Raw genomic sequence first — 15766 nt, 5'->3', positions numbered from 1 at the left:
TGTTTACTATATGTGTTTCATCAGTGCTTTTATTATTTTTGACTGATTATAACAAATGCGCTTTGAGGTATATCTGAACACGTATGTTCCGGTTCAAATGGTTAATTTAACTGGGCCGCGGGTGACATCAAATCAACAACTAAAACACCAGACACGGCATCAAAAAGAAAGCCGTCCAATCCACAAAGCTCAATCGAATCACAAGGACAAAGAGAGAGTGTGAGCGTTGGCACAGGAATGACTGATCTTGGGGGAATTGGCAAGACCAACAGCAAGCAAGTGTATTACATATGGCGTGCCATTTTCACAGCTTCCACAAAGAGAACACAAAAAGTGTTATATCTCACTATCTAAGACTAATAAACAACAACCCAGATATGCTGAATCTGTTTAATACCGTAACAAAGACTTGAGGTAGATGGAGCTTTTCAGTTCAAATCTGAGTTTAGAGCACAGCGAGACGATAAGCCGCGTACGCCGAGCTGAGCAAAGACGGTAAATTAAGCCGTCCTCCCACTAATTCTATGAGGTGTCAGTCAGGGAACTGGCCTGCCAGGATGACTTTCAGCTCTAATCAAGCCAGATGGTTTCTTAACACTGAATAAATGAATTGATTTGTATGGAGCATCGCCTACAAGGTTTATAATCGTCTACTCGTGACACAAAGGTGGTCAGCATGAGGATCCGAGAGTTACGATCTGCTAACCCTAAGGAGGCACATTGTGAGTCTCTTCAGTCCTTCTGATGAGAATATGACTAACATCTTCACAGTGTTTGTATCTGTTATGTTGACAAAGTGTTAGGACAAGGCCTTTGTCGTCACAACTGTACACAGCTCACACCTCAAGTGTTAACTTCTTCGACGCAACCCACTACACTTTATTACTATCATTAGATGGATCACTGCACTTTCCCTATGGTGTGAACTGCTATCAATTATGCAGCCATCTTTCAATTATTGTATATTCTTAAAGTACCTGCTAATGAATTGTGAAACTACCGTGTTATGGTGTGATTGTACTGGGCAATAACCAGCTACTGTACACTTAGGCGCCTTTTTCAATTAGATCTGGGTGGCGTTTTTTTTCAGTCATTAAGCACATTTGGTGTAAGGAGGTCCACCTTACACTTAGCCAAAGGTGTTTCCGCAGTTGCCGTTAGCCAGCAGCATCTCAGCCCCAATGCAAAGCTGCATGTAAGAGGACTCCGAGGACAACACACGAGTACCCACTGTGATTTTCACTGGGGATTTTGATATTCACACCTGTACTAGGTGTTGTTTGGGAGTCTGATAAGCATGTGTGAAACCAGAGGGGTGACTAGAACGGGGAACCTTATTTGAGGGGACAGATCTTTCCAGATAATATCTATCGAGGACAGCACTGTTGTTTTGTGTTTCCGTGTATAACAATAAGAAGGGACAAAGCCAATCAAGCACGGTGTATCTTAGATACCAGCCATGTGTCTAATTGAAGCTGCACATGGCCATATGGACATGTGCGAAAAATAGAATGTCCAACAACCACATAAGGATTCAAGCAGCACGTGGAAAAATAAAATATTTCCAACATCACTGCCAGTCAGTGACTGCACATGAAGGGAGGATTTATTTCAAAGCCGTTGCAACAATCCGCACAAAATTCTACTATGAGAGAAAATTTACCAAGCAGCGTATAAGACAACATAATTTTCCGTGTATGAAGCAATCACAGACCTTATCATTACAGGATCAGAGGCTGAAAAACAAAGTGCATGAGACTTGTTCCTCCTCTCTCTACATTGGTGATGTTCAGAGGCAGCCTGTTATTGGAGGTGTTAATTGGCAAATTCAGTACAAGTCAAGAGCATGTTCCCTGTCGTCCTCGCCCAGCGAGGCTAGGTCATTAAACCGAGAATGGATTCTTTCATGCTGCCTTAACCCTTGAATTGCGAGTTACCATTCCGCAAACATCGCCATGCTCCATCCCACCCCCATGTGTCAAGAAGGAAAAAAAACAACCTACACTGATTTAACAGCGACAATAAGATAACAGGAGGATGACATCTTGAGAGCCAGACTTTCAGTCATACAGTTATTTCAAATTGGCAGCCAAGTGTCTTCAAAAAAGTTCAGAAGTTTACAAATGTCCAACACTCCCACCCTCCACAAGTAAACATATAAAAGTAGTCCTCGCTGTGGCGGCTGAACAATCAGATTTTTAAGAACAATGGCATCGTCAGACTCCTCTGATCAGTGCTTTTGTGTCCTGTGTATTGAACAAGCCTCCCATCCCGCCTGAAATGTGAGCCTCCTTTGGGGTTCTGGGTGCGATCTCACCACTGCCTCTGTCATCACTTGCTGTGACTGCCAAATCTCTGCTCCAGAAATCAGGGCTCTCAGACCAGCACTGAAACAAACACAATGGAGAGGGGAGGCCGTTCGGAGACTTTGCGCAGACAGCGATGGCTTCAACACATTTAATCGAACACAAAGTCAGCTCCACCACTGCTGCACAGAGAGCACGAGGAGCCCAACGCATGGCAAGACAACACTGTGAGGTGATACTCTCAGCTCGCAACGCCATGAGAGTTGGCAGTCTCTCATGCCAACGGTGACCAGTGCACAGACAGTTGAATATGCTTCTCTCCAAAGTTGTTAATTATCGAAATGACACCGATGTGAAGAGGGCATTCTAGTCAGGTGACCTTAATCCACTTGCTATCTGTCTGTTTTGTTTTACGATTTGATTAAACCCTTCAACAATCTCCCTTTTTCCCCCACTCGTGTTACATCTTGTTGGCAACGGCACGATCTGATAAACCATTGTTTGAATATTTAGAAGAGTAATGACAATGAAAATAATGACTTAGTGGAATGGCGCATCATGTGTCTATTGTCAACTGCAATTATAATCCAATTACTGGCCAATAAAGATCTATTTGTTTCATAGAGTTGAGATATTCAAAATATTATTGTTGAAATATTATATTTTAATCACAATGTACTTGATATCAATTAGTGTCAAGAACCAGACATACACTGATGTGATTTTATATTGAAGGTAATTGTGAAGAGAAAAACTGTATATACAGTATATTATATACAGTATAAAGTATTGGTGAATAGCTTGTATAACAAAAAAAATCTGAATTAAAGGACAAACACATGATTTTAACCATATTAAATTCCAGTAGATTTATACGTATAATTGAAGAGTCTGAGTTGAAAATTTAAAATAAGCATTTTCACAATTTTGCAAACCCCAAAATATAGGCCTGCTTTTCAGCTACAGTATGTCTACCACCATTATGGATGGAAACAAACCTTCATCACAAGCATTAGAAAACAATAGAGGTTGTTGTTCATGGAAGTCAAAAGGCCTGTCAAGCAGTTTGGTTCCAATGTTTGATTTTTGGGGCTACTCTTTTGTGCACAAGTGGATTGCATATTTAATTTAACAATTTGACAACACTAATGTTTTAGACTAAGATTATTAAAACATGTTATTAGTAGGGCTGTGTATTGGCAAGAAACTGGCGATATGATACGTATCATGATACAGGGGTTGCAATTCAATATAATGCGATATATTGCAATTTCTTTTAATCTAATTTTAGGAAAACTGTCATAGTATAAAGAAGATATGCATAAAATCTGAGTAAAAAAAAGTTAACTTTTTTATGCAATCAGAACAGTGGGATGTATTTATCACAGTCCCTGTAACATCCAACATCATAGCACTACTTTGAGAGGGCACATTCACTAAGAGGACGCATCTCTTTGCCAATGAAATAAAGTATTGAGAGCACAGCGAGACTATAGAGTTCTTTGCATGTAAACTATTAAATAAAAAATCAATACAGTGTTTTTGAGAATCGATACAGTGTCACAAACCATAATATCGCGATATCCGATATTTTCAATATTTTCTTACACCCCTAGTTATTAGTGTAGATTTTCAATGCAGAAATGCACAGCTGCATCATCCATCTTTAAACACTAATGTAGCGGCCCTGCTTGCTTGCAGCCATACATGACAGTCTTTAACTCACTCTGAACACAGATGAATATAACCACCAAAGCAAATGACACCCTAAGAGACGTGCTGCATGCATGCATGCATGCAAACTATATGCATATAATGTTTAATGAAATAATAATGCTGAATCTGAGTTGATGTTGATGTTGTTTTATCAATGAGTTCTGCAGTTCTGACTATAAAGGAAGTATTTTTAAAATATTTTTAAAAACAAAAAAATGTAAATCCTAGTGTTTTCTTTCCTTGTTCAGTCTGTTCATGTTCCCTTTATTGTGCTTTTACTTGTTACTTTTTTCTGTCATTGTTGATTTTTATAATTTTAAATTTAACTTGCATTTGTAGACAGACACTAGGTACATTATTAAAAGTCATGGATATTTGGGTTTATAACACAGTAGGCATTTAAATCCCATTATCACTGTATACAATCTATACTACTATTTATTTCTATTTTATTGATTTAAACTTTTAATGACATTACCATGTGTATATTCTGTATTACACCATGGTGACCTATTATTCCACTCAATCCACTTAAAAACACTCCAGTAACATCAGCTCATCTTGCAAGTACAAGCTGACAACGCAGGCCACAGAGATCAGTCTCTTGCATAGGATAAGCTCATATAATTGCCAACAGCCATATACTGTGCCGTTAGTTTTTCCTCCCTCTCTCTCGTCTGCTGGTCCCCTGAAGCCGGTGACTTCCCTGTCTCCCCGAACTCTCTGCAGCACCGACTGGTGGTGCAGAAGCACTGCTGATTAGCATGCAGTAATGATGGTGAGCTGGGCTCCATTGTTCTAACACCTCCCCTCTCCTCCGCACCAATCTGTCACCATTCAGTGGGCTAGAGCTGCCTCAAATGCTTCTCTCCACAAATGAGATGGATAATTAGTTGCCCCTCACGAATGCTGCACTCTTCTCACCCCTGATTGCTTTCACCTTCTTGCTCCTGGCAATTTTGACACCTTGTAATCAGCCTGCTACTTCTCCATCTCAATCCATATCCTTTTTTGTCCTCTTTCATTTTTTTGTTACAGCTCTTGAATCCATTTCAAAAACCTACTGCCTCTGGTAGCAAATGTCCCAAGGGCGAAACATATCTTATATTCGACAAGGAATAATGGCAATAACAATGCTTTAGACTTAAAGTGGACTTTTCAAAAAAAACACTTCACACAAATACACAAGTGTGTAAATATACAGTGTGCGTAAATACACCGAAAAAAAAAATCCTAGCTGTCAGTACGAGTTTCCTCTTCCAAATAACAATGAATGACAACATAATTATGAGCAAGCAGCTGTTCATAATCCCAGAGAGAAAAGCATGCAGGCTGCACAATGTTCGACTCTTCACAGATTAACCAGAGAGGATCATTAGGGATATGTATTTGCCAAAAAAAAAAGAAAATCTGAATAAATTCTCCCGTCAGACTCCATGATGTGGACACTGATGTGTTGTGTTTTAGCAATGCTCTTCTATCTTAGTCTAATGACTCACTAGTAGTTTGGAATAGCATTACTACACTGAATCCCTTCTGAGCTATTTATGAAGCACAGTGAAAAGTGCAGCACAAAAATATCATCTAAGGTTGATATAACAAATCAGTCTTTTAAGCAGTATTTGATTATAGAACGTGATATATAGTTAGAATACCAAAACACTTGCAAAGAGAGAAGAAAGGTTTCACACCAGCTCATCTACCCAGCACAAGTGTTACCAGCCCATAGCTGAAGGGCTGCAAGGTCCTCTCTGCACAACGCCGTGTTCCAACACACACAGCGTCTCCGTTTCCTCAAACATCATCACGCTGAACGGTGAAAATCACTGCGATTGTTTGCAAAGGTGTGAATAAATATTGCCGAAGTCAAAAGCTGATGCTGCTCTTTAGAAAAAGACTCAGGTTTAGTCAAATGGTAGGTCGTGTACATACTTATAGAAAATATGTCAGTGACTGTAACATCATCTGTTTTCAAATCACCTGTATTTCACAGTTCAGTCTCTTTAACATTTTGTGAAACTGTCATATTTTTTCCATAACTATTAAGTAATTAATTCATTAATATTAACTTATAATGACATTTGAAACTTGCACACTTTGTATAGCATTATTGGAGGAGTATAAACATCATATAATCATTTGTCAATTAAAATAAATCTGCCTATAAATACAATATTGCCATGGGTAAAACCATTACTATACAAATATCAAGGTAATTGGGCACCTGATTTAACAATGAGCTTGTGCCTAATGTAATGTAATATAATGTGTTGCCATCTGTGTAGACACTTTTAATGAGTACATGGCATACTACCTTTTAATATGATTTCAAAGTTGGTAATATTCCCAACTCTGCACAAAGAATGACATACATCTGTTGCAAATTATCCAGGTTGAAGTACAACATGGAGGAACCAATGGAATATAGTGCGAGTGAAAATAGTGCTAATCAACATGTAAACTGTTAAACTTTCGAGTGATTTGATGCATATTGTTGGCATTTATAATACGTGACATAATGAGATATAAAATCTTGCTGCTAACATGAAAAGGAGGCAAAGGTGTCTTATTTCAGCGAAAAAATATTGCAAATTTACATAGAAAATCTTATTTTTTCTGAAAGGAAATGTTACATTATTAATGCAAATTATGTCTTAAAATAAGAGTGTATAAACATGTTGCAGAAAGAAAGTTAAATACACGTCCTGTTTTATATTTGCATGTTGAAAATGATTAAAATGATAAAAAATGTAAAGAGTAAATGCTTTATTTGCTCATATATACCATATTATGCATCATCGTCACTTAGTACTAGAGTAAAATCTCAGCGTGATATTAGAAAAATATAATGGGCAAGAAAGTGTACCATTCAATTCTTCAATATTAAATAAATGGATTCAAGTCTTATTGCAGTGTCATTTCAAATCCAGTACAGCGCATGTTCTTCATGGCAGGCAGGACTAGGCCATGAATACAGTAAGTCTTGGGAGTAGTTGTGGCCTCGGGCCCGTCAGTCTCTGCCTCCACTGTCAATCGTCGGCTTCGTTCTTAGGAGAGAAATGTGAGTAGAGGTGGCTGTTCATTCGGTCCTGAGGAACCACAGCGTAGCAGAAAGCACATTTGTCAGGACTGCTGCTCTGAGGCGTCGCCAGCTCTGTCCCCACGTCAACCGCATCGCACAGCTCAGGGCTCCAGAGAGGCTGCAGAGCAGGACGAACCAAAGAAAACAATATATTATTCAAGCTCTTAACAATACTTACACTCACTCTATTAAAGCATGCTGGACCGCTTCAAGTTGAAGTATCTGTTGCTTTAAGGAATACAAGAACATGTCAACACAATAGTCTGCACAAATACTCCGCAACAGTAAAGGCAAAAGGCTATTCTCAAGTGTTTAATTATCTTACTATTTATGGGTTCAACCACACCATCTAACCAGCCGTGTTTATTATAAATGCCCGTGTTGATGTAATCCAGGGAAAGAATTGTATTGTGAAAAACTCTTAAACCAACTTTAAGGTCTTACTGCATGTCATTCACAATTTCTTTATTAGGCATTTATACACATCAGCAAATTAAATCCTACTTAACCATCATACTTGTTTCATCAGATTCAGACACTGTAATGTGCTTCCATCTGGCTCACGCTTTCCAGCAAAGATGCCAAATATAACCAGAGCATCCATGCTCGAGTAAAAAAAGAATCAGCACACATTACACAGTAATATGTTTCAAGATAAGCCAAGGGGATTTTTTTTTTTTTTTATGGACTTCACACTGTTTCACTCCACCATTAGCGAAGACCAATCAGAGACTGATAATTTGCTACTAGTTTTCTCAGACCTTCTCCTGTGATTCTCACCTGCTGGGGTCCCCGCACGCTCTCATGGGAGAGCGAAGATGATGTCGAGTGGGAGGGGGATAGAGGGTAGACAAAAGGCATGGGCAGTTCCACGGGCTCCTCTTCTGTCAGTGTGGAAGGGACACTACTGAGGGGCCGCTTCGTGGGCATGGTCAGACCAACGTGTCTCTCCGGAGCACTGTTCAGGAAGTCATATTCACTGTCCGCAGAGGGCGGGAATTTGACACTGAGTTTGGTGAGAGAGTCTACTAAGTCCCTGTCCTCGGGGCTGGCGCCGCGGGACGCCAGAGACGTAGGCGGGAGTGGGATATCCACTGCTGACCTTAGCGCTGAGGAAGAGGGTCTCTCTGCCTCCGCTGTACGGTCTGTGCACTGGATGGGCATGGAGAACCGCTGATCTGTCAGATGGCAGAAAAACAGGAGATTTTACACAGTTTTTCTGTCTTTTCTGACATTTGAGCTTGGCAACGATTAGAGAAGTTGCATACATCAAGATATAATCCTGGTCCTTTCTATATAGAGAGAGAGAGAGAGACATATTTGCATCATACTTTATATTGATTACTGTATAAATAATTGTTACATTAATAATTATTCAGCTAGTATCCAGAGCCAACATCATGCATTTGTCAGTGGAACTATTAAATATATCTATCGATCATTATTTAAACAGATGTGGCTAGCTGTGGTTCGAAAGGGCAACGAAGCATTTGTGTATAGTCCTAGTTTAGGTGTTGCTATCTCATTATCTCACAGAACAAAGCAAAAGCAAGTTAACTCATAAGCTGTTTTAACATATACAAACCTATTTCAATTCGGCACATTTTCTTTTAAGTAATTGAATGAAGAACACAAGCACATTTAGGTTCAGGCCCTAAAGAAATGTCAGGTAATGATTGGTTAATATTAATATTACCGTGCGATGCATCATTTCCACTGTGGAATCTTTTGAGGTGATCTTTTTGTCTTCTGGTGAGAGAGCGAATCTGCCGGAATTTCCCTTGAATTAGATCGAATGCTTCCAGCATGTCCTGACTGACAAACAGATAAATAAGAATGAGAAAAGAAATCCACTCTTTAACTGTAATGTCCAAGATTTTTATATTAAAAAGAAAAAAAGTCTTAGAGACACATACTAGTCAACACTGCTCTTGAGTGGCATATTAGGAGCAACAGCAACAGTGCCCATATTCTCCTGTAAAAAGACACAATACATTTATAGGAATCATTAGCAACAATTATCCAAAGGCATATTGTTGATGCATCTGCAGTTTGAGTTACACATCACATATTAACATTTACTAGTGGGAAAATGTTTCTTGCCCTGTTAAATAATGAACAATAAAGCTCAAGCTGCTGAAGCGATGTTATCCTCTAGCACCATCTGGTGAAGTAAAAGTGGATACACCTTGAGTGGAGTAAAGTAGAGGGTGGATACTAATACAGCAGCAACATAATCTTAAGTTTCCTCAATTGCTTGAACCTTTGGAAAGATATAAATAACAAATGAAAATATTCTGTTGGGTAAAATATTTATATTTAAAGCTCAATCAAGAACTAATCTGAATCTAAGTTTCCTAAAAAAGCCAATTTCTTTTGGAAAAATAATAAATTATAATAAATAATAATAATAATAATAATAATAATAATAAAATGTAGCAAAGCACAATATGAAATGGGAAAACATTTGCTCTAGTGAAGAGTGGAAGTATATAAAATATTAAATACGCTCTTCCTGTCATAGGCATATTTTAGTTTCTAAATGTATCAGTAATGTCAACCTAATTATTTTAGTTACTGAAAGGATCCTATTCATTTTATTTTTGTCACTTGATATTTATTTTATGTTTTTTTATTTTTTTTTTTCTCTTTTTGTGAGGTTATATTGTTATGTCATCATATTGTTGTTTGTTATATGTGCCTGTATTAAAAATATAAATAAAAATGAATGGAAACATTGTAAAAGTATGAAAGTATATGGATGTTCCCTTCTGATCACAGCTAATGAATAAACAAAGAAAATAATGTCTCTTAACTAGCATGTAATTATCTGCAAACTGCTTTAGAGCTGTGTAAACAAGGGCTAGATACATAGAAGAAAAGAAAATATTTGCAGACCTTACAGTCACAAAAGCAGCACTCAAAAGTTGCTAGACAGTATGTAGTATCACATATGGATCAGCCATATTTTGAGCCTCATAGTTACTGCTATTTTATGATCCCATTGGTATAACGTGTTCTCTTAACATCCTTGTTGACACAAGTGCAACAGCATCCAGCAGAAGTACTATAATCAACGTGTGTTTGTATATGAGAGGAAGCGGTATGTGTATTTTCAAGCGTGAGAATGAAGACGAACCAGTTTTTGGAGCCAACATATTGCAGTTTTTCGCATAGTGTAGACATAAAGGAAGAACATACCGGGTACTGTATTTTCATATAAGCGCTGGGCTCATCGAGGAGATGGTTCAAAGGCTCACATTTCATCTCTCCTTAGAATCCAAAACAGTGAAAATGAACAGTTTTTAACAGAAGGCAATGCTAGATGAAACAGATTCAGTAATATGTATGACAATCCATCATCAATGCCCAGAATTGCAATGCAATAGAAACAGAGAGATCACCTGGCAGGTCTCACTAACCTGGTGGTGGCCTTGTTGCTGATAACTTAGCTTCAAGTTTTGAAATCAACTGCTGCTGGTCATCTATCTGCTTTTGAAGCTTTTGCGTGTATCGCTCATAATATTCACTCTGTAAAAAAATGAGGTTTCTGTTATTTTCTTAACACCAATATCTATAATCTGGTCTGTGCCTTTAAGTCAGTGTGTGTGTGTCACATTTCTAGGGCTGTCCCGAATACCATTTTTTGGGCTTCAAAGCTTCGGTGAGAAATATTCAAAGGTATTCAAAGCTTTGCAGCGCTGACATGTTCTTCTGTCTGCCTGTCTTCATCTCGCCTGTTTCAGTGTCCGGGACAGTGCAGCTGCCACACTACTGTACACACACGCACCTCTACACACAACAAATATCCATCTGAGAATAATAATTAATGTTGAATATAAATAATGAATAATGTTGTTAGATTATTCTTTATTCCATGGGCTATTTGGAGATTTATATATTATTATTACATACTTATCTAAAAAAAGGAAGCATTCCAATACTGATTTGGAGGTCGATTACCATGGCAATGGTCGAAGCTTCGAAGCATTCGGGTCAGCCCTGCACATTTCCATATACATATATAAATAATAATCAGTAAACCCACTTAGCAAGCTACTCTGTGACTTATTATGTGTTGCTGTATTGGTAAAATTTGGCTCATTTCACACAAAGTTTGAAAGAGTTTTTCTCCTCACGTCGTTACCATTTGTTGCAGTTCCTTTTTAGCATTGTCCTTTTCAATGGAGACCTGGCGATAAGCTTCAAAAGCTTTATTGAGCTGGTCTCCGATGTTCCTTTCCATGCCGTGTGCTCCACAATCATCCCTGACACAGCAGACATGAGCCCTATGAGTGAAATTACTATGTTTTAAATCATAACCAACAATGAAACACACTCCCAAAGACAGCACTTTTTTAGGACTAGTGAAAAAAAGCATGGAGTTAGTGACCCTTTTTTGCTTGTTTTATAATGTTTCTACCAAACAACAGTCAACTTCACATGCTTTAAAAATAATTAAAAAAGAAGTCAATAACTCCTTAAAGTGATGACAAATTATTTGATTTATGTAAGCTTCTGATGCGATGACATAACTGGGTTTAACACACTCCCAAAGACAGCACTTTTTTAGGACTAGTGGAAAAAAAGCATGCAGTTAGTGACCCTTTTTTGCTTGTTCTATAATATTTCTACAAACTCACAACTTCACACGCTTTAAAAATATTAAAAAGAAGTCAATAACTCCTTAAAGTGATGACAAATTATTGGATTTAAGCTTCTGATGCGATGACAAAACTGGGTTTAACATACTTCCCAATCAAGATCATTTTGCAGTTCCGTTTTCAGTTTTCATGCAAAAAAAAAACTAAAAAATTGTATTCACATTTCAACACTCAATGTCTTGTTTTTTCTAGCTCGGTAACACATAATGATTTTGATGAGCAATTGAAAAGTAATGACAAAAAAATGATCAATGCATTTGCAACTTCTCTTGCACAACCTAAACAATAAACCTAAACAATCCTTACATTTTTTTTGTCTGCTCTTGTCCTCTGTCACAAACAACTATTGAGCAATTTTTTTTTTTGCAACATACTCACTGTTGTAATGGATAACATGGACGTGTTGAGATGATGCAAAACAAGAAAAGAGGCTGTCTCACCCATCAGTTATTGATCAATCATCCAACACACTATATGACCTGTCACACCAACAGCTGCTGGGTGAAGACAGTCATTACACTACATCTACAGGAGTCTAACTACAGACACAGCAGGGAAAAACACTTTAAGAGTATCATTCAAAACCTAATCCACACAGTTCCGTGTTTCTTAAGCCAGCAGCTGACCGGTTAGCTCATCATTCAACCGGTGGAGACCGAGCAACGACTCCACAGCTCCTCTGAGTCAGCCTCCTCTTACCTTCATTCGTGTTACTGCTGCTAAAGTCGAATAGATATTGTTGTGACTGCACCGCAGCGTCGTCCGCCTTAATCTTCTTCAAGATGCAAAGTTACGAAGCGCCGGAGAGGATATGGGCAATGTATGTTTTACATAGCCTAGTTGAAGTTGGGAACTTCCCTCGGGGAATCCCCCTGCCTGCTAGACTTCCGCCTTTACTCGATGCCGGCCAATCAGCGCGCAGCTCGCAGGGAGAGCTGGGTGGTTAGCTGGTTGAGGGTTCTTCCAGCCTACGCGTCTGCAAACCGACAGACTGTTGTGTGTGCATGTGAAAAACTCTCCCCAAAACTAGACTTATTACACTGTGCTCATTTCACCCCTCCAACAGTCTTATTATTATTGAACAAGTTCTGTTGAAAGTGTGCCTGATTGTGATTAAAGCTGCAACAACAAGCATGGTTAAGATTAACCTGTTCGGATGGGGGGTGGGGGTGCACATGCAAAACATTAACTATTGGGCCTCTGAAATTGTTGTGTGTTGTTGTGTGTTTTTTTTTTGTTTTGTTTTTCTTCTTTGAGGTATTTATTTGTTTTGTCTTATCTTTTATTTTATTTGTTTTCTTTGTTAGATATGTGAAATACATGAAATGTTATGTTTCTCTTTCTTTGATTACTCTACTAAACATTTCATTGTATAATTTAATTATTTATATTGTTAATCTGTCTGTATGTGTATATATGTATATATGTTTATATGTTTATATGTAAAATTCAATAAAAAATATATTTTAAAAAATAATAATAATAACTATTGGGCCTCTACACATCTTCCTCCAGCATGCACATCTGCAGTTAAAGCAGCAGTGGGTAGAATTGGAGCAAAGTCCACCGAGACATATACACATTCATGCTGCACAATCATCAATGACAGAGGGTCTGCAAACCGACTGTTGTGTGCATGTGAAAAACTGTCCCCAAATTAGAGTTACACTGCTCATTTCACCCCTCCAACAGTCTTATCTGTCTTATATTATTGAACAAGTTCTGTTAAAAGTATGCCTGATTGTGAATAAAGCTGCAACAACAAGCATGGTTAGATTAACCTGTTCGGATGGGGGGTGGGGGTGCACATGCAAAACATTAACTATTGGGCCTCTACATATCTTCCTCCTGCATGCACATCTGCAGTTAAAGCAGCAGTGGGTAGAATTGGAGCAAAGTCCACCGAGACATATACACATTCATGCTGCACAATCATCAATGACAGAGGGTCTGCAAACCGACTGTTGTGTGCATGTGAAAAACTGTCCCCAAATTAGAGTTACACTGCTCATTTCACCCCTCCAACAGTCTTATCTGTCTTATATTATTGAACAAGTTCTGTTGAAAGTATGCCTGATTGTGATTAAAGCTGCAACAACAAGCATGGTTAGATTAACCTGTTCGGATGGGGGGTGGGGGTGCACATGCAAAACATTAACTATTGGGCCTCTACACATCTTCCTCCTGCATGCACATCTGCAGTTAAAGCAGCAGTGGGTAGAATTGGAGCAAAGTCCACTGAGACATATACACATTCATGCTGCACAATCATCAATGACAGAGGGTCTGCAAACCGACTGTTGTGTGCATGTGAAAAACTGTCCCCAAATTAGAGTTACACTGCTCATTTCACCCCTCCAACAGTCTTATCTGTCTTATATTATTGAACAAGTTCTGTTAAAAGTATGCCTGATTGTGAGTAAAGCTGCAACAACAAGCATGGTTAGATTAACCTGTTAGGATGGGGGGTGGGGGTGCACATGCAAAACATTAACTATTGGGCCTCTACACATCTTCCTCCTGCATGCACATCTGCAGTTAAAGCAGCAGTGGGTAGAATAAGAGCAAATATGATTTTAAAAAGTTATTCTTATAGAACGGTGTCTATATCCTGACAGTGGTGTATCATAGAGATACAGATACAGATACAGATACAGATAGCTTTATTTATCCCCGAAGTTTCTGCAGTCCACCGAGACATATACACATTCATACTGCATAATCATCAATAACAGAGGGAACACAGTAGGTGGCATATGGGGAGGTGCAAGATCAATAAAAGTACAAGAATAAAAATATTTGCAATAAAAACAATAAATACAAGACGAGATAAAAGAATAAAGGAATAAATAGAATAAAGTGCCAAGAGTATTGCACATTGAAAATTACATTCCACGAATGTACCTTATTGCAAACACGGACAACCATTATATGGTTAGTGCAAAATAACTTTACATTCAAAGTAAATAAAAAAAAATTGTTTTCGTTCATTCAAGTGTGAGACAGGTAATCTGCAAAAGAAATCCTGTGCCTCTGTGTTCTCCGGTTGCTCCTAACGGCATCTGCAAGATTTCACAGACCGGAGAGAAACAACCAATCAGAGCCGAGCTGGAGCATTGCCGTCTTTGAGCAGCTGTCAATCACTGGCGAACTCCGATCAAACGGTCAAACTAGGCACATACTAGTACATACTGCAGCTGCCCTTACAAAGTACGTACATGCAGTATACATACAACTGGGACATACTACTTCTTCATAACATTGTGCCTTGAACTTTGACCCTCTTGCTCATATATCCGCTGCACAGAGGATCGTGGGTCAGAATAGGCAGAAAAGCATGCTGGCTTGCAAATTGCAAAATGAGACCGGATGTAGTAGGACATCCTGGTATTTTAGGTGTACTGCATTTGACATACTATGTATTGGGACACACTAAATCTTTTTCTGGCATACTAAACAGTATGGTAGTATGGGTATTGGAACGCACTGCAAAAGGAACTGAGCTATCTTAATGTTATCAATTTCTCTGTGCTTTTCCTACTATGACATGTCAAAATGTCTATTGTGGTAATTCTATTAACCACCACTCTATTTAGGAATATGTTGTATACCATGTGAGCACATGATAGGCTTATATTGCCGGTCCACCTTAGTTGACGTTGCACTTTAGTAGTTAAAAATTCCTTAACAAATGTGTAATTCATTGAACTACCAAAAGATAACTGGCATGCGGTGAGTTTGGGGCTTTGGAGGTCTGGGAAGTTGCCTCCTTAGTCCGATTGGTAACAGGCAATTCAAGTCTATTTGTATAGCACCTTACAAGAATGAGGCAATTCAAAATCATTTACATAAAAGACATGAAGACACAAGGCAAAACAAAACACATTTTATTTGGATTACCAAAAGGGCAAATCAGGCGACTGCCACATGGGCACCAGACCTCCAGAGTTCTCAGAAGGCCTCAGTTCACTGTGTGTCAGTTGATTTTTGGTAATTAG

The 15766-nt window shown here is 38.5% G+C and overlaps 1 protein-coding gene across 4 annotated transcripts; it reads right to left on the bottom strand.

Moving 5' to 3' along the window:
- Window positions 1-6766: 6766 nt before the first annotated feature.
- On the bottom strand, window positions 6767-12743 carry tank (TRAF family member-associated NFKB activator). Of its 4 annotated transcripts, none has more exons than XM_037790686.1 (8): window positions 12468-12741; window positions 11252-11372; window positions 10527-10635; window positions 10306-10376; window positions 9021-9079; window positions 8801-8919; window positions 7885-8282; window positions 6767-7222 (listed from the first exon to the last, which is right to left on the bottom strand). In XM_037790686.1, the coding sequence occupies exons 2-8, from the start codon at window positions 11348-11350 to the stop codon at window positions 7052-7054; spliced, it is 1026 nt and encodes a 341-aa protein (XP_037646614.1). In that variant the 5' UTR covers window positions 11351-11372; window positions 12468-12741; the 3' UTR covers window positions 6767-7051. The 4 variants fall into 4 exon arrangements, with proteins under 4 accessions (XP_037646614.1, XP_037646612.1, XP_037646613.1 ...); XM_037790684.1 differs by having other exon boundaries at window positions 11252-11393; window positions 12468-12740; XM_037790685.1 differs by lacking the exon at window positions 12468-12741 and adding an exon at window positions 12147-12456 and having other exon boundaries at window positions 11252-11393.
- Window positions 12744-15766: the final 3023 nt, after the last annotated feature.

Source organism: Sebastes umbrosus, chromosome 13 (genome assembly GCF_015220745.1).
Source record: "Sebastes umbrosus isolate fSebUmb1 chromosome 13, fSebUmb1.pri, whole genome shotgun sequence".
Classification (NCBI taxonomy): Eukaryota; Metazoa; Chordata; class Actinopteri; order Perciformes; family Sebastidae; genus Sebastes; species Sebastes umbrosus.
This window is presented reverse-complemented; position numbering and strand designations above follow the sequence as displayed.